Genomic DNA, 19,520 nt, shown 5'->3' on the forward strand with positions numbered 1-19,520 from the left:
TTAGTCTTGCTCATGGCGTTCCATATGTCTCTCTAATGCATGACTTTCCTTTGCTCTTTTACCAATTTAACAATGGAAAGCTTGTTTTTTGAAATTTCCCTTTTGTTTGTTTTGTATTTCTTTAAATGATAATAAAAATACTTTTTATTGAGACTTTGCATCTTTTTAAAATTAAAAATATGGTGGTTTTCTCTACTTTAAATATATTACACAATATGTGAAATGCATGCTTCTAATTAGACTCTCATTGGCAATAAATAAAAAGTATGTTTCCCCTAAATCCACCCTAATTATTTTTAAATGTATTTATTTGTTTTTTATTTTTCAATTACGTTTGACACACAATACTATATTAGTTTCAAGTGTACAACATAGTGATTACACATTTATATAATTTAGAAAGTGATCACCCCAGTAAGTCTAGTATCCACCTGACACCATACATAGTTATTATATTATTGACTATATTCCCTATGCACATTTTACATCCTCACGACTTTTATAACTGGCAATTTGTACTACTTAATCCCTTCAACTTTTTCAGCTAGCTTCCTAGACTCCTTTCAGTCTGCAAACCATCAATTTGTTCTCTGTAGCTATGTTTGTTTCTGTTTTGTTTGTTTATTTTGTTTTTTAGATTCCACTATAAGTGAAGCCATATCGTATTTGTCTTTCTCTGTCTGATATATTTCACTTAACATAATACCCTGTAGGTCCATCGATGCTGTCACAAATGGCAAGATTTCATTTATCTTTATGGCCGAATAATATTTCATTGTCCATATGTACCACTTCTTTATTCATTCATCTATCAATGGACACCTAGGTTGTTTCCAGTATCTTGGCTGTTGTAAATTATGCTGCAATAAACATACGGATGCATATATCTTTTTAATTAGTGTTTTGAATTTCTTTAGATAAATACCCAGAAATGGAATTGCTTGGTTATATGGTAGGTCTATATTTAGTTTTCTGAGAAACCTCCATGCTGTTTTCCATAGTGGGCTGCACCAATTTACAATTCCACCAACAACAAAATGAGGGTTCACTTTCCTCCACATCCTCACCAGCACTTGTCTTTGTTGATTTGTTGATAGCCATTCTGACAGGTGTGAGGTGATATCTCATTGTTGTTTTAATTTGCACTTCCCTGATGAATAGTGATGTTGAGCATCTTTTCATATGTATATTGGCCATCTGTATGTCCTCTTTGGAGAAATATCTATTCAGGTCTTCTGCCCTTTTTTTTTTCCTTTTAATTTTATTTTTGTTTAAAATATTACAGATGTCCCTTTTTCTCCCCAATGACCTGTTCCACCCCGTCCCATCCCCCTCCCCAGTCCTCCCCATCATTGTCCGTGTCCTTGGGTTGTGCATATATGCATATAAATTGTTCGGTTACTCTCTCCCCCTCCACCCAGCCATCCTCCTCCATCCCTCTGACATTCGTCAGTCTGATCCATGCTTCCATGTCATTGAATCTATTCTGTTCATCAGTTTATTAAGTTCTTTAGATTCCATGTATAAGCGAGATCATGTGATATTTGTCTTTCTCTGCCTGGCTTATTTCACTTAGCATAATTTTCTCCAGGTCCATCCATATTGTCCCAAAGGGTACTAGATTCTTCTTCTTTACAGCTGCGTAGTATTCCATGATGTGAATGTCCCACAGCTTTTTTATCCACTCATCTACTGATGGGCACTTGGGCTATATCCAGATCTTAGCTATTGTAAACTGAGCTGCTATGAACATAGGGGTGCATATATTCTTTCTGATGAATGTTTCAGGATTCTTAGGATACATTCCTAGGAGTGGAATCACTGGGTTAAACGGCAGCTCCATTTCTAATTTTTTGAGGAACCTCCATACTGTTTTCCATAGTGGCTGCACCAGTCTGCATTCCCACCAGCAGTGTACTAGGGTTCCCCTTTCTCCACACCCTCGTTCTTTGCATTTTTAAATCAGATTGTGCAGGGCTTTTTGTTGTTGTTGTTGTTTTGTTTTTAGTGATGAAGTGTACAAGTTCCTTATGTATTTGTATATTAACCCCTTATCAGATATATCACTGGTGAATATGTTCTTACATTCAGTGGATTATCTTATTATTTTGTTGATGGTTTCCTTTGCTGTTCAAAAATGTTTTAGTTTAATGTAGTCCCATTTGTTTATTTATTTTTTGTTTCCCTCGCCCAAGAAGACATATTCAAAGAAATATTACTAAGAGTGATTTAAAGAATTTATTGCCTGTTTTCTTCTAAGAGTTTTATGGTTTTGAGTCTTACATTTAAGACTATAATTCATTGAGTTTATTCTTGTATATAGTGTAAGAAAGTGGTCTGGCTTAATTTTTTGCATGAATCTGTCCAGTTTTCCCAACACTATTAATTGAAGAGACTGTCTTTACCCCATTGTATATTATTGCCTCCTTTGTCATAGATTAATTGACCATATAGGTGTGGGTTTATTTCTGAGCATTTTTCTGTTCCATTGATCTATGTGTCTATTTTTATATCAATACCATGCTGTTTTGATTACTATAGCCTTATAGTATAGTTTGATATCAGATAGTATGATACCTTCAACATTGCTCTTATTTCTCAAGATTTCTTTTGCTGTTTGGGGTATTTTAGAGCTCCATATAAGTTTTAGGATTATTTGTTCTAGCTCTGTGAAAGATGACATTGGCATTTCGATAGGGATTGCATTGAATCTGTAGTCTGCTTAAGGTAGTAGGGACATTTTAACAATGTTAATTCTTCCTGTCCATGAGCACTGTATATACTTTAATTTATTTGTATCTTCTTCAAATTCTTTCTTCAATATCTTATAGTTTTCTAAATACATCTCTTTTACCTCCTTGGTTAAATTTATTCATAGGTACTGTATTTTTATTTTTATTTTTTGATGCAATTATAAATGGGATTACTTTCTTAATCTCTCTCTCTAGCAGTCAGTTACTGATGTATAAAAATACAACCAATTTCTGAATATTAATTTTGTATCCTTCCACTTTACTGAAATCACTTATTAGTTCTAATAGTTTTTTGGTGGAACCTTTAGTGTTCTCTGTACACCGTATCATGTTATCTGCCACCCTAATTACTTTGAAGCTTTTCCAATCTGTAAGGTAAAGCTGTCTCATTACTGTTGTAGGGTTCTTATAGAATATTCCTATTCCTTTGGACTACTTGTGTGTGCCTTTGCTTATTTTTTTACTTGGTTATTAATATATCTTTATTTTTCTTTCTATTTTGATTAATAAGAAATTAGTCTTTTATTGCTCATAGTTGTACATATTTTCCATTTTGGCATTTTTATTTAATGTCTAATGTGGTTTACCTTTGATATACCAAATCTAAAAAAATTTATTCAGTAAAATCTATCCATTATGGCTTCATGCTTAGGAAGAACTCTGCAACTCCAAGTCACAAAAACATTTCACCCTTTTTTTTAGTTCTCCTATAATTTTTTTAAATTAAATGTTTGACCCAACTGAAATTTATTATGCTGTCAGAACTGGCATACAGATAGGAATTAATCTTTTCCCACCAATTCCACAGGTTTAATAATCTGTATTTCCTTAAAATAAATAACTCTGCCATTACAAATGATATTACTTATAGGATCTATTAATACAAATATTACTACATGCTATTTTGTTTCATTTACTGTTCTCTTTATTTTTACTTTCTTAATTTTAATTGACTATATTAGGGTGACATTGGTTAACAAAATTATATAGGTTTCAAGTGTACAATTCTATAATAATCATCTGTATATTGTATTGTGTGTTCACCACCCCAAAGTCAAGTCTCCATCCCTCACCATTTATCTCCCTTTTACTCTCTTTGACCTCCTCCCACCCCACCCCCTTTTCCCTCTGATAATCACCATACCGTTGTCTGTATCTCTCTATATATTTCTAAATATCAAGATATTTTAATTTTCAAGTGTTTGAATATATTTTGTTTGATAGAGCTACTTCCTTTTATTTTTCTCTTGCAAATATTTCCTGTGTATTCTCACACAATTCACTCTCCTACTAACCTTTATAGACTACTTTGATAATGATTCTTTTTTTTGCAAGTGAAAAAAAACTAATTCTGACCAACCTAAGCCAAAAGTAACTATAAGAAGCATTTATCATTATCTGTATTTTTGATGGTAAGTTTGTGGAAGCAGCCTCAGAAATGAACAGAAACCACTAGAAGTTATGCAGCATGAAACATAGACAAGACCATGTTTGTCTGGTAGAAACAACTGTTTACTGACACCAGGTCTTCCCTCAACCACTACTGCCGGAATCCAACATTCAAACCATAAAAATGTTTCACCTTTGGAAATATTTAATATTTTATAATAATACCATCCAAGTGTGTATATGCACACACTCTGTCTGCCAGGATTGTGGGGAGCATTTCAGGTACCTTTGTTTCAACAAAGAAGGCTTAGCACATCATACCACACAGGCTCTCACAATAGAGATGGAGATTCCTCCTAAACATAAAAAGGGGTTTGGAGTCTACAGTTGCCAAATAGCTAACCCTATAGTTACAGATGTATACCAAAGCATAATGTTGTCAACTTCTAAAAATAATTCTTCTGTTTTATGAAAGAAGTGACACTATATTATATTTGGAGTTTAATTTAGAAATATTTAAATTTTTTGCAAGACTGAGTCTCTCTAATTGATAAAAAAGACATGCATCCTTATATTTTCAGTCCTTTTTAATACTTTCAGTGTTTTGAATGTTTCATTTCATAAGACCTGTATATTTATGATTAATTTTTCCCAGATACTTTATATTTTGTTTTATTTGGGATTGTAACTATTCAAGATATAAAAGCATAGGGGAGCCCTAGCTGGTTTGGCTCAGTTGTTACAACATTGGCCCAAGGACTAAAGGGTCTTGGGTTTGATTCTGGCCAAGGGCATATACCTTGGTTGCAGGCTCAATCTCTAGCTCCAGTCAGGGCGCCTGAGGGAGGCAACCAATCCATGTGTCTCTCTCACATTGATGTTTCTCTCTCACATTGATGTTTTTCTCTCTCTCTCCCTTCCACTCTCTCTGAGAAGCAATGGAAAAAATATCGTCAGGTAAGGATTGGGGAAAAAAAAAACAAAACATAGTAATTTTAAAGTAATCTTTTTAAAATGTACTATTATGTATATAGTAAATATTGGAATTTTCCTTAGGTTAACTAGACATTTAAAAATATGTGCAATATTATTAATTCAGTTTAAGTCCCTTTTATACAATTTTTGACTCTTTCCTTTGCATTCTTTCTCACACTCTTCAGAATTTGTACTACTACTCTGGATATTTTAAAACTTTTCTTTCATAAGTGTGTCCATATATTTTAGGTTTATAAAAAATGTGCACATAATAATTTTACCAACCTTCCATTTTTCCTTTGATATTATGTTTTTATTTATTTGTTTGTTTTTTAAAATATATCTTTATTGATTTCAGAGAGAGGAAAGGAGAGAGAGAGAGAGATAGAAACATCAATGATGAGAGAGTCATTGATCAGCTGCCTCCTGCACACCCCGACGGGGGATCGAACCCGCAACCTGGGCATGTGCCCTGACTGGGAATCAAACCCCGATCTCCTGGATCCTAGGGCAACGCTCAACCACTGAGCCACGCCTGGCTGGGCTGATATTATGTTTTTAATCTTACACACACATTCATATATAAAATATAACTTAATAATTTAAATTATGAAATGTATGCTATCACACTAAAACACTATAATTTTCATTCTCAAATTTATAGATATTTAGAGGTTTTTTTTCAGTATCTATCTCTTTCAATCATATGCCATTGGTATATGAATATTTTACTAGGAGATATATATATATACACACATAAGTGGTAGAGAATCTTATTTTCAATTTCCTTCTTTAAAGGTGACCATTTGAAAATTTCATCTACATTACAACTTTTGGAAATCTAGAAAATTTCTTATATAAAATACAGTTGAAAAGATTGTTGACATATTTGGGGGGAGAAATAGAAGAGTTGTCATCGAGAAATGAGAGCGCCTTTAAATATTTGAGAAATCATTATGTTAAAGCGGGAATAAATTTATTCTATTAAAATAAAAAATTTTAAAAAATTTATTCCATTAAACCACAGATGGTAGAACCTGTTGAGCACTCTAACTAGATTCATCTGTTTCGAGAAGTAGTGGAGGTAAGCACCCTGAGGATTTGATCATTTTGTAAGACTGTTTAATTGTTTTATTAACAGGAATTTAGGGTCCAAATAATTACTTTACTGACTGGGAATCAATGAAAATCAAACAATCTGTTGCTCTCATATGTACCAACAAATTGGAAAACAAACAAAACTTTTTCTTATCTCTTTCTGGAAAAACTATTTTTTTAACATAATTACTCTTACTGCAGGGTGACCTCAGATCTCTAAAGGGTGATTTCTCACTTCCCCAATGAAATCATTTGCCTGGAATGATGATGGAAGGCTTTATATTGCTTTACCTTAGGACACTGTAATTGCCATGGGCAACCGGATCAGAGCCCTCGCTACCTCAGGGCAGAGCTGCAGGACTTGCTTCTGCACAGCTTAGTGCAGGGACCAAGTTAACATGCATCAAGTCAAGAGTATATGGCAAATATTTTTGGTATGAAAACTCATAGCAGAAAGTAGGAAGCTTAGAAACAAACTGAAGGACATCCAATTTGGAGAAAATAAGGAAGAGCTGAAAGACTGGGAGAAATTACTAAAAGTGTAAGTATTATATACGCATTTGAAGATATTGTTTGGACGAGACAAATAATTGGTAAATTGCCTTCTAGATGCAAAATCAGAAACTAGAAGATAGCAAAGGAAAAATTATTCTTGTCTCAGTCAAATTGGAAACTCCATCTGGAAGAAGCGAATCCCTGCTCTCCACTTGTCTGTCTATCTGGCCCTCCCACTGCACTGGCTTAGGGTAGCCCTGATAATAATAGGATCAGTATCTGACGAAAAAGGGAAGTATGCTATAGCCATTACCTGTTCCTTCCCTGCCCCTTTAATGCTTTCTAGTCAGAGAATACTTAGCCATCTGTTAAGCAAATTTTTTTAAATTCTCACCTGAGGATATAGTTAGAGAGAGGAAGGGAGAGCGGGAGAGAGAGAGAGAGAGAGAGAATCGAACCCACAACCCAGGTATGTTCCCTGACTGGGAATCGAACTGGCAACCTTTCTGTGCACAAGATGATGCTCAACCTACTGAGCCACTCCAACCAGGCACTGCCTCTGTACTTAGAAGTTTAGAGGTAAAAATAGCTTTGGAGAGAATCTAGTTCTATCTTTAAGGTCAGTCATACTGCTAGTAAGTGGAAAATGCTATTTATCTTTACTACCTTAATTGTGAAGAAGAAAATGAGATATAACATTGGAACCTAGTCTGTTCTACTTGGATTAAGAAATCCTAGGGAATTAGTGTGGAGAGGATTTTCTAGTTTTTTCCTATATTTTGAAAAATGAAGACCGACAAACCTTACCGTTTATTAGATATTGGAAAGACAGTATTGGCAGGAAATTTGGATATTTTCAGAAAATCATCTTTCAAAGTTAAGATGATCTTTCAAAAATGTATAATGCCGCTAACTTTATCTAACGTGCTGTTAACCATTAGCTTTCTCCGCTTCTCTCTTCCTCCCTGCTCCCCCCCCCTCTTTTTAATGTCATCCTAAAATAAATTAATATTGGTAGGCTTTACACAGTGGATTAAATGCTATTAAAAGGCCCTCATAGAGTCAACTTTTATCTTTTTTAAATTAATAAATGGAGCTCTTTAGAGTCTTTTGCAGTCTTAGAAATGGGAATCTCTTTCCTTTCCAGTGTTTATTTGCCTTCTTCTCTCCCCTGCCCATGAAAATACACCATCAGACACAGCAGCATTGGCCCAAATCTTCCACATGGAAGTGAGAATCCCATGATGGATGACAGTGCTGAGGTCGTTTAAGACCTCATTGATATATTTCTATTCTTGAGTGACAAAAGCTTCTGCATTCTTCTTAAAACTAATAGCATAATTTAAATGCAAAGAGGGAAGCCCTTAAAAGGGTAGGACTTAGTGCTTCAACACCAGGTTAAAATAACGTAATAAAAGCTTGTAAATAGTTTAAACATTTTTAAAAGATGGAAAAGTCTCACCTTTTTTAAAATATATGTTTTTTGTTGTTGTTTTTATTGATTTTAGAGAGAGTAAGAGAGAGGGAGAGAGAGAGAGAAACATCAATGATGAGAGAGAGTCATTGATCTGCTGCCTCCTGCATGTCCCCTACTGGGCATCAAGCCCGAAACCTGGGCATGTGCCCTGACCAGGAATCGAACCATCACCTTCTGGTTCACGAGTCGATGCTCAACTACTGAGCGTGCCAGCTGGGCTAAACATTTATAATTGGTTAAATTATGATTACCTATACACTTTTTGCTTTTAAACTTTAAATATGTATTATGTTAGTTATATCTAAATAACCTGGTTTAACAAACTATTGAAGAATATAGGTGCATCATTTTAATTAGTATAAGGACAAATAAATAATTATTGTGCACTGTTGGTTACACAGGGCTAAAGCCAAAAATGTTTTCTGAACCACTGGAGGTTGTATACGGGGGTCAAGTGGCCACATGGTGTCCAATGTGTTATGCAAAATGTCAAAAAACATTCAAGAGGCAATTTACACACTACTTAATTTTTCTCTTTTGAAAAGCAATTATATGTTTATTTTTTATTATTTTTATCCTCACTCAAGGATATTTTTTCCATTGCTTTTTAGAGAGAGTGGAAGGGAGAGAGAGAGGAAGATGTGAGAGAGACACATCAATTGGTTGCCTCCCGCACTCACCCTGACCCTGGTGGGGGATGGAGCAGAGGCACGTGCCCTTCACTGAGATCGAACCCGAGACCCTTCAGTTCGCATACAGGCCAGTGCTTTAACCACTGAGCGAAACACGCTGGGCAAAAGCTATTGTTATGTTTGCAGCGCACCATCTAAGGCCTGTTTCTGAAAGGTGTTGCGGATTTTGATAAATCCAGGTATGTCAGGCATGTTTAGAAAGAGACAAAAGACAGAGTCAGAAGAGACTGAAAACACAATGGTGGTTCATTCATAATTGGTCTTTAGTGATGGAAAGAAAATTCTGATTAACCAATTGATTATTAAAGGGATGAAACAAATGTTCTTCATCTTCACAGAAATTTTCAGAGTCTCACCACTGCTGCTTCTTTCCAAGCAAACTGCTTCTATTAAGCTTGTTAACACACTGTCAACCACTTTATGATTCTTAAATTCAAGAACATTAGTCTAGTCCCCTTAGCCTTGCATTCAGAGCTAATTGCACCCAGTTTGCTCCTGACCGACCACTCCCAGCTTCATTTTTATTGCTGCTCAGCATGCCCTCTTCTCCAGACAGGTCACTCAACTCACAGCTCCCTGAGTATGCCTTTCATTTTTTTACCTTTGTATCTTTATTCTTATTACTCCCCAACCTGAAATGAAATTTTCCTTCACTTCTGTCCAGCAAATTCCATACTTTTAAAAAGTTTTGGCTTAAAATAGTACCTACCCTGTGACACCTTACTTTACCACTTTGACATAATTTCTTTCATCTTGATAATATTTAGGGTATTAATGCACCACTCACTTATATTTGCTCATTTCTGATTTTATACTTTTAATATGTGTATCTTATGTTCCTAGTTATGATAGGATCCATATCTAATCCTCGTTTTTCACACTTCTCCCTCTTTTCACAGCAGTTACAGATGTTAGATATTAGCCAATTTTTTATAATACTTCATTATATTAAATTGACTTTTAATTGAAAGCTGGTTATATTTCTTTTGTATGTATACACCAGATATAGTCCTAATCATTGTGTGATATTTTCCTGATTCTTTTAAATTTAGGTACCTGTAGACTGGATCCATGGCTCACACAAATGAATCAGTGGTGTCTGAGTTTGTGCTTCTGGGACTCTCTAACTCGTGGGATCTTCAGCTTTTCTTTTTTGCCATCTTCTCTATGGTGTATGCGACGTCCGTGCTGGGCAACATCATGATTATTGTTATCATTTCCTCTGACTCCCACTTGAATTCCCCGATGTACTTCTTGCTCAGTAACCTTTCTTTCATTGATATCTGCCAGTCTAACTTTGCAACCCCCAAGATGCTTGTGGACTTTTTCGTTGAGCACAAGACTATCTCCTTTGAGGGTTGCATGGCCCAGATATTCCTTCTGCATAGTTTTGTTGGGAGTGAGATGATGTTGCTTGTAGCTATGGCATATGACAGATTTATAGCCATCTGTAAGCCCCTACGCTATAGCACAATTATGAATCGGAGACTATGTACAATCTTTGTGTTTATTTCCTGGGCTGTGGGTATTCTTCATTCTGTGAGCCATGTGGCTTTCACAGTGGATCTGCCATTCTGTGGCCCCAATGAGGTAGACAGCTTCTTCTGTGACCTTCCCCTAGTGATACAGCTGGCCTGCATGGATACCTATGGGATGGAAATTATGACACTAACTAACAGTGGTCTGATATCACTGAGCTGCTTTCTGGCCTTGATGATTTCCTACGCCATCATTCTGATCACTGTCTGGCACCGGTCCTCCAGTGCGTCATCCAAGGCACTTTCTACATTAACCGCTCACATCACAGTGGTGATTCTGTTCTTCGGGCCTTGCATTTATTTCTACATATGGCCTTTTAGCAGACTTTCTGTGGATAAGTTCCTTTCTGTGTTCTACACTGTTTGTACCCCCATGTTGAACCCCATCATCTACTCTCTGAGGAACGAAGATGTTAAATCAGCCTTGCGAAGGTTGAGAAATCATCATGTGAACTGGAAAAACTAGGCACCGCCATGAAGGTGTAACCCTGAATGCGAGTGAAGAGCCTCCGCTGGATCACAGCACCATGCCAATTACTTCTGCTAATGACACGGGGTATTGAGTTATAGAATTGGATTTTTATCCTAAGTGCAAGGAAATTGCATAAAGTCAGCTCCTGGTTTAATATTTAAAGATAATTGAAACAAATTATTTATTAATTATAATTCTAAAGTACAAATTCTCTTAAAGTATTTAATAATTCTTTTAAATGTTTTATAAAAAATTTAGAGTCTAATCTACGTAAAACTCTACTTTTGTTACTAAACTTCTGATTCTCTTCAACTGAAGTGATATTTTATACTTTGTAATCACAAAGCATACACAAATTGAGTTCCTGATCTCTTCATTCAACTTATTCATAACATTTTTAAAATATATTGACATAGTAGAAAAAATATTGTGTTTTACAACATGGGTTTTATCTCATTAATGTACATTTACTAGCTTATCTTTTCCTGTGTTTTGAATATTTGATTATTTCTAATTTGGTTGTTATACATTTGGTTATATATAATTTTCCATACTACTACTATGTTCCAATAAAATTTTTCTATTTTCTTTTAGATTGATATTCATTTGTACTCATTATAAAACTTTTTATAGTTATTTGGTGCTATCAGCAACATGTATATTTTCAAAGCCTACTTATTTTAAAATAGGATAAATCGGTATAATATATAGAAAACTGCAGATATATTTCAAGTTCATTTCAAATATAGCAGGTGTTGAATATTTAAATTCAGAGAAAACATTAATTTTATATGGACCTAAAACATACAAATGCACAAAGAAGCAACCAAAAACTATTTGCAATTGAAGACCAAATCTGAAATCTATTTTTTCATATTTCTTGGAAAACAGAAAGGGAAAGTAAAATTCATGTAACTCTAAAAATAAAGATTTTAAAATCTATTAATTATTGTTTCATTTGCTAAAAGTTTTATTATGTACTTCTCCCTGGATTAACATTATGAAAAAGGCCTTGTAACAGAGAGACTAAAGGTTTTCTAACAATGAAAAAGAGAATTGCCTAACAGAAAATAGAAAGCCTGCATTCAGTGCACTGGATTCAGTATTCTAAGTATACTATAAGACATATGTTAGTGGTCATGTGCATAGATATTAACACTGCATGCTAAGTCTTAGTGCAAGCTGAGTTTTAGATATAGACATACAGTCTTTTTGAATCATGATACTACTTAGTTAAGTTTTCTTGGAATTTAGTCTTTTCATCAACTTTATTTGTACAATGTCAAACATGATAATGATCTTTTAAATTTGACTACCTTTTATATATTTTTATACAATGCCCAAAACATTTTAAATATACAATAAAATTAAAGCGGTCATAATATTATTGGTAGTGGTTTTTTTTTTCCTTTTAACTCTGCCCTGCCAGTGAAAATGGAGAGGTGTTGCTAGTACCCTTGAAAAATCGAGTCATTTCACTGCTCCGATTCTAAGAATTATCATAATGAAGGAGAGGAGGGGAAAGTAAAGGGAAAGGAGAGGAAAGCAGCAGAAGAAAGAGCAGGAAAATGACAATTTATTAGTGGCTGTTAAATTTGGTCAATTTTTTGTAGTGCCAGAGATACCTTCTTCAGTTTTCTAATTCATACTTTACCATTGATTTATTTGGGTTTTTACTGATCAGACACGGCGATGACCTATCACATTAAGTTTGACAAAAATCCAAAAGTTATAAAGTAAAAAAAAAGTTGATAAATCTGACTACATAATTTTATTTTCTTTTTTGTTATGCATTTTTATTTTTTAAATTTAATTTATTGGGGTGACAGTGGTTAATAAAATATATAGGTATAAAGTGTCCAATTCTGTAATGCATCATCTCTATATTGCATTGGATGTTTACCACCCAAATAAAATCTCCTTCTGTCACCTTATAATTTTTCAGAGATTTCTGTTTTGTTTTGGTTTAAAGCCTATCACAAATAAACTCAAAAGGAAAACTAAGTGAAAAGCAGTATTGTTCTTAGAGGTAATACCTTTAATTTGTAAAGAGCTCTTACAAATCAATAAATAAATGACCAAAAAGCGAATAGAAAAATTATCAAAGTATATGAATAGGCAATGTAATTAATTATTATTAATGAAATGTGAGTTACTCTTCAATATAAAAATAAATGCTAAAACTAACATATAAAAAATGCAAGTATAAGTACGTGAGATTCCCTTTTTCACTTATATGATTGAAAAAGATTCAAAAGTCTATTAAATCTCTAAACTGGTACAATATATGAAGAAAATTTTTCAGTATTATTACATTTTAAAACTTTGAATTTGTAATTATACTTCTAGTATTTTATCTTACAGATGTACCCACGCATATGTAAAACAAAATATGTGCTTAGTACTTATTGCAAGCATTGCTTTTAAGAACAAACTATGGGAAAATATAAATATAAATAACCTAAATATTTATCAATGTAGACACCTGAACTATATTATTGGTACATCCATTAACAGAATGCCGTGCAGCTATTAAAAAAGAATTAGGGATCATCTAATGCTATGATCAACTTACAAAGCAAAGAAGTGCTTTAGGTTACGGGAGGGCTAGAGAACACTTTATCATGGACTTCTGGGGTAGGAAGGGTTGTTAGAGATCATTTAAGACAGACTCCTCGCTTTTCACTGAGGAACTTCAAGACTAGAAAATAGACATGATCTGTCCAAACATTTCAGTGAACTAGTGACACAGGCAAGATTCATTTCTATATCTCAGTCTTCCCTTCTACCAAGTTGGAAGGTTATGGACTTATAGGCTTGTGTGTGGGCTGCAGTTTTAGTAGGTGTTTCATTAATATGGAGACTTCAACAGGATTATTCAAGCTGAGGAGGTATTACAATTATTAGAACAAATGATTTTTCTAACTATATTTAAACATTTCTGGAGAACAAATTTATTGTAATTTGATGATAGGTTAGTCTAGATATGCATGCTTTGGTATTTGTGTAACAAATATTTTAAAGATTTTTTTCCTCTTTATAACACAATAAGTTGTGTTTTGATTTTATAGTCCAAGCAAATGCACTCTCATAAGCTAATAGCTCTGATCCAGGTGGTATATTTTCCTTAAATAGTCTTGGGCAAAGAGTAAGAGTAAATCAACATGTCATGATTGATTTTATTCCCCTTAGCATGTATTCAATCACATCCTCTATGTTGACCAAAGCAATGCTTGTTTTTTGATAAGAGATTTAGAATGAACCTAAACTAATAAAGGTCACTTTTTAAGTATCTAATAAGTGCCAATGACTTTCAGTGTTACATTTGACATCTATCATCATGGCATTGTATGGTGAGTAACATAGCTTGTCCCCATTTTATAGATGATGAAACTGAGAGGCTAAGTGAAAGCCAAGATTTTAATGCCTATATGTCTACAGCCATTTCCTATTCATTGCAGCACCACAAGTAAAAACAGACTCAGCAGCTGAGAATTTACTCTCTTCTGTTAATTTTCTAAAGACTTGTTCTGAGATCAACAAAATTATAGCAGCAACTAGAAATTCATAAGCTAGAAAGAGCCTGTGAAAGCTAAAATAAATATCATAAAGTTTAACTACTAAATCCCATATCTTTAGCCCAGAGTGTTAGGGATGGATAGAGTTTTCAGGTCAAAATACTGGAAAAGAAAGAACTACAAAGATATATAGCTGCAGAAAGTCACAGAGGGCTCTCCTCAAGTACTTGACTACATATCCATCAGTGCATATGTGTGAGGAAGTTATCTGGAACCTGGGAAAGAACCAGCAGAAAAGAGATGGGCTAAACAATCCTCTCTTGGGCCAAGGGGGAGTTTAGGTTTCCTCTATCCAGAGTAGAGTTTTAGAGATGTTTTGCTTTGGTAGGACTAAAAGAATTGCGATAGACTAAAAGCTAATCTGAATCTTCACTAACAAAGCTTAGAAAAAAAGCCCTGAACCCATCAAACTGATTCCAAGTAACTTCACTGTTTCACAAAACTAAATCCAATAACTTTTACAGGAATGGGTAGAGAAGGGGGAAAGGAACTAACATTGCAAAATGCACAATGTATTCACAATGAAAAATGACAAGACATGCAAAATAGCAAAAAGGTACGGCCTATAAGCAGAAGATAAAACAACCAATAAAATGAAAGTGAGAAATGACATATGTAATAAAATTATCAAGCAAGACTCTGGAAGTACCTAATACACATACTTCTTATGCTCAAGAAGGTAGTAGAAAAGATGAATATGTTATGGAAAAAATGAAAAAGATTAAAAAGCTCCAAGTCAGATTTCTAGAGATGAAAATGGGAATGCCTGAATGCAAAGTACACAGAAGAGATTAGGTTAAATTGGATCCTGTACGTAACTTGTGTTTCCTTCTTTCTCAATGCTTTTAACATGTTTTTCTTCTGCTGATATTCAGCGATTAGATTATGATGGGCTTTGGTGTGATTCTCTTTAAGTTCCTTTTGACTAGGTCAGTTGCCCTTCTGAGATTTCTGGATTTATAATTTTTATAATATATGGAAAATTATTGTTTATTTAGCAGTGTTGCTTAATAAAGTTTAATTTTCCCCAAATTGATTTATGATTCAATGCAATCCAACTAACATACTTGAGGAAATTGGGATGCTAATTATCTAACTTACATAGACATGCGAAGACAAGAATAACCAACGGACTCTTGAAGGAAGACATACTACCATATGTCAAGAATTCTAATGTTAATGTTGTATTAAAACTAATATTAAGACTGTATATTAAGATTTAGTGGTATTGGTAAAAGAACAGGGAAACATGCTAATGGAACACGCCTGAGAGTTCAGGAACAAAAAAGCATGTATACAGTCACCTAACTTATAAAAAGAGATGATACTCAGAGCAGAAACAAAATGATGGTGCGTGGTCAGTTGTTTATCTACATTTAAAAAAACTTGGTTCTAATCTCACAGTTAACAAATATTAATTCCAGGTTTTTATGTATGTATTTTGTATAAATTGGAAAAAATACATATTTTAGACCATGATATTAGAGGATGTTTTTATGTTGTATAGAATACAGGAAATCCTAGGCAAGGATTTTTTAAATCGGAAGCAAATTACTTTAAACTTAAAAGAAACATGACAAACTAGACTTTATTAAATTACATCATCAATGGTCATTGAAAGACATTAAGCAAGTGAAAGACAAATCATAATTTGGAAAAAGACATTTACTGTGCATATATGCAACTTATATCTAGAATATTTTTATAAAATGCCTATATGTTAATTTTTAAAAAGCAGACTAATAAGAAAAATGGGCAAAAACTTAACCAGGTGCTTTAACAAAGAAAATATTTAAGTGCTAAATAGCTTATAAAAATTTGCTTAAATTTCATTAATAATTAGGGATATGATCACTGAAACTACAATGTAATACAAAGCATTACTGTCCTGGGTATTAGTAAGAATGTGAAGCAACAAGAACTCTCAGACACCACTGCTGAGGTCATACATTTGTACAACCATTTTTGAAAAACTCTTGGCAGTATCTACTGAAGTTGAACATGCACATACTCTATCACTCACTAATTCTATTAATTCTTTCCTAGTTGTTTATCCATCATATATAACACAGATCCTCACTAAAGGCATGTACAATAAATGTTTCTAGCAGTCCCACTTTAGTAGTACCATACTGCAAACAAGCCATAAACCCACTAACAACAGAATGAAGAAATAGTATTCCATGGTGTGAATGTCCCACAGCTTTTTTACCCACTCATCTACTGATGGGCACTTGGGCTGTTTCCAGATCTTAGCTGTTGTAAATTGTGCTGCTATGAACATAGGGGTGCATAAATTCTTTCTGATTAGTATTTCAGGATTCTTAGGATATATTCCCAGAAGTGAGATCACTGGGTCAAAGGGCAGTTCCATTTTTAATTTTTTGAGGAACCTCCATACTGTTTTCCATCGTGGCTGCAGCAGTCTGCACGTCCACCAGCATGTGCTAGGGTTTCCTTTTCTCTGCATCCTCGCCAGCACTTGTTGTTTTTGATTTATTGATGGAGCCATTCTGGCAGGTGTGGAGTGATACATAATTGTAGTTTTAATCTAAGCGAAATAAGCCAGTCAAAGAAAGACAAATATCACATGATCTCACTTATATGTGGAACCTAATAAACAAACTGATGAACAAAATAGATGCAGAGACATGGATTCATGGAACAGGCTGACAGCTCTTAGAGGGAAGGGAGGAGGGTAGGAGGTCATGGGAAGAGATTAACCAAAGAATTTATATACATATAGGCACAGCTCATGGACACAGCCAATAGTGGGGTGAAGCCCTGGGATAGGGCAGGGGCTGTGTGGAGGGGAGCCGAGGTGGGGGTGGGAATGGGGCACATCTGTAATACTGTCAACAATTAAAAAAATGTTTTTAAGTCTTGGCAGAATTAAATGAGGCACCCAGGAACCAACAGCAGCAGCAGGAACCTTATCATCCTTAGCCAGGAAGGGCAAGAGAGGGAATAAAAGCAGGTCAGAGCAAGAGCCACGAAGGGGGCCGCAAGATGCTGAGTGGCCTAGTCAGTAATTACTGCCGGAGGTTAGGGATGTGGCAGGCATGAGAAGTAAAGAATTATGCAGTCCTCTCTCTTTTTCTTCTCTCTAATCTCCTGCCAGTTTCTTTCACTCTCCAACCTCAATAAAAGCTAGAGGAAAAAGAACCTGGATAATGTAGTCCACGGGGGTCAGCCCATAGGGTCAGAGAACACAAGGGGTATAAAATGGAGCAAATGGAGAAAAACAAAACAGCAAGAGAAGTGGGCAGGGATACTGAAGCAGGGACCGTGAGGCAAGTATCTCTGTCAAGAATTTTGAGTATAAATGGGAAGGGACAAGTTTATGGTTGGAAGACGACACCTTAAGAAAGCTGGGTATTTAACAGAATGAATGGAAGGAATCTAGACTTAGGGTAATAGAACTGGTTTTAGATAGGAGAGAATGAGTTTACTCAGTACATACTGTGTCCTAAAAGCCCGTATAAAGAAGCAAATTCGCCCTGCCGGGCATGGCTCAGCGGTTGAGCATCGACCTAGGATCCAGGCGATCGGGGTTCGATTCCTGGTCAGGGCACATGCCCGGGTTGTGGCCTGCAGCCGATCAATGACTCTCATCATTGATGTCTCTCTCTCTTCCCCTCTCCCTTCCTCTGTCCAAAATCAATAAAGATACATTTTTTAAAAAATCAATAAAGATATATTTTAAAAAACAAAATTAACAAAAACTGATTTTATATTTACTCAAAAACCGGGTAGATTCCTTCTCTGGTCTGAACTGGATGTCTGCTCTCTGCTGAACTGCTGATGAGTCTGGAAATTGGAAGATCAACAATGATTTCACCCACATACTGGGTGGTTGGCAGATTAGCAACAGGAATTAGCTATCTGCCAAGGCATCTCAGTTCTTTCCACGTGGCCTCTCATCTGTGGTCAGCTGAAGCAGGTTTATACCAGCCCTTGAGTGCCAATTATTAAATTATTCCTGTATCTAGGAATTCAATGCAGTATTATGTCAAGGATTTTAAGAGTGAAGGAGGACAAGCCAAGGTGGATACCTGAAGTTAACTTGATAACAAGAGGTGCCTAAGAAATAACAAGGAGGGGAAATACTCACTCAAGTTTGTGATGGCTCCTCAAAAAAAACTCATTTCGTTGTATACTTTTACTTGCAGCCTCTTCTGACTTCAGATTCCATCAGTAGCCTTTTCTGAAAATTCTGGAGTCATAGATTTGATACAATCTGTGATGATACGTGAATTAATTCTTTGGCCAGTTTTCTGGAGAATTGGAGATTTGAAATATAGGGTGAGTCACTGAATTTGTTTCCTGAAAGTTAAAATTATAAGTGGAATTCCAGGAGACACCAGGCAATTTTCAAATTATGATTTAAGACATTAATATAAAAAATTGCAGATGATTAGAAATAGGTAAAAACAAAAGACACTCTCTCCCAAGACCTGATTTAGATGTAGAGAAAGAGTCTTAAAAATCTAATGCTTCTTTGCATTTCACCTTTGAGTTTTCTTAGTCACCACATACTTTTAAATCCTATAAAAGTAAAAATAACAAAAGGGAGAAGGTTCTGGCAGAATTGAATGTAGATAACTGAGTTGAAAAGAAGGAAGTATTTTACTTGTGGTCTGAATTCCTTATTATGAACACCCTTGCACAGTATAACTATAATGTTTAAAAGCTCCCGCCAATCAAATACCAATCATAATTCAGTAAAATGTCTATGGTGGTTAACACCAATGGTCAGGTTTAAAGAAGCTTAATATCTTCAAGAAATAATTAAGAGGAATGAATGTACTAGATTCCTTGAAAAGCTGTATCACAGCTCTAGAAAGAGTTCCAGTAAGCTCAAAACCATTCAGTTTTGCCCGACAAGGCGTGGCTCAGCAGTTGAGCATTGACCTAGGACGCAGGCTATCAGGGTTCAATTCCCGGTCAGGGCACATGCCCGGGTTGAGGGCTCGATCAATGACTCATCATTGGTGTTTCTATCTCTGTCTCTCCCTCTCCTTTCCTCTCTCTGAAATCAATAAAGATATAT

The 19,520-nt window shown here is 35.0% G+C and overlaps 2 protein-coding genes across 2 annotated transcripts in view; one reads left to right on the forward strand and one right to left on the reverse strand.

The window, feature by feature from the left end:
- The window catches only part of LOC308546626 (olfactory receptor 4F3/4F16/4F29-like), a gene marked incomplete at both ends in the record, with an annotated part of 168,970 nt that overhangs the window by 9,926 nt on the left and 139,524 nt on the right, over positions 1–19,520 (reverse strand). The gene's annotated exons all lie outside the window — the stretch shown is intronic.
- LOC308546619 (olfactory receptor 4K1) lies at positions 9,951–10,883 on the forward strand (the record flags this gene model as incomplete). Its single annotated transcript, XM_081115766.1, has 1 exon — positions 9,951–10,883. One exon carries the CDS (start codon positions 9,951–9,953, stop codon positions 10,881–10,883), a length of 933 nt encoding a protein of 310 aa, XP_080971892.1.

Source organism: Miniopterus schreibersii (assembly GCF_964146895.1).
Source record: "Miniopterus schreibersii genome assembly, chromosome: 1".
NCBI classification, from domain to species: domain Eukaryota; kingdom Metazoa; phylum Chordata; class Mammalia; order Chiroptera; family Miniopteridae; genus Miniopterus; species Miniopterus schreibersii.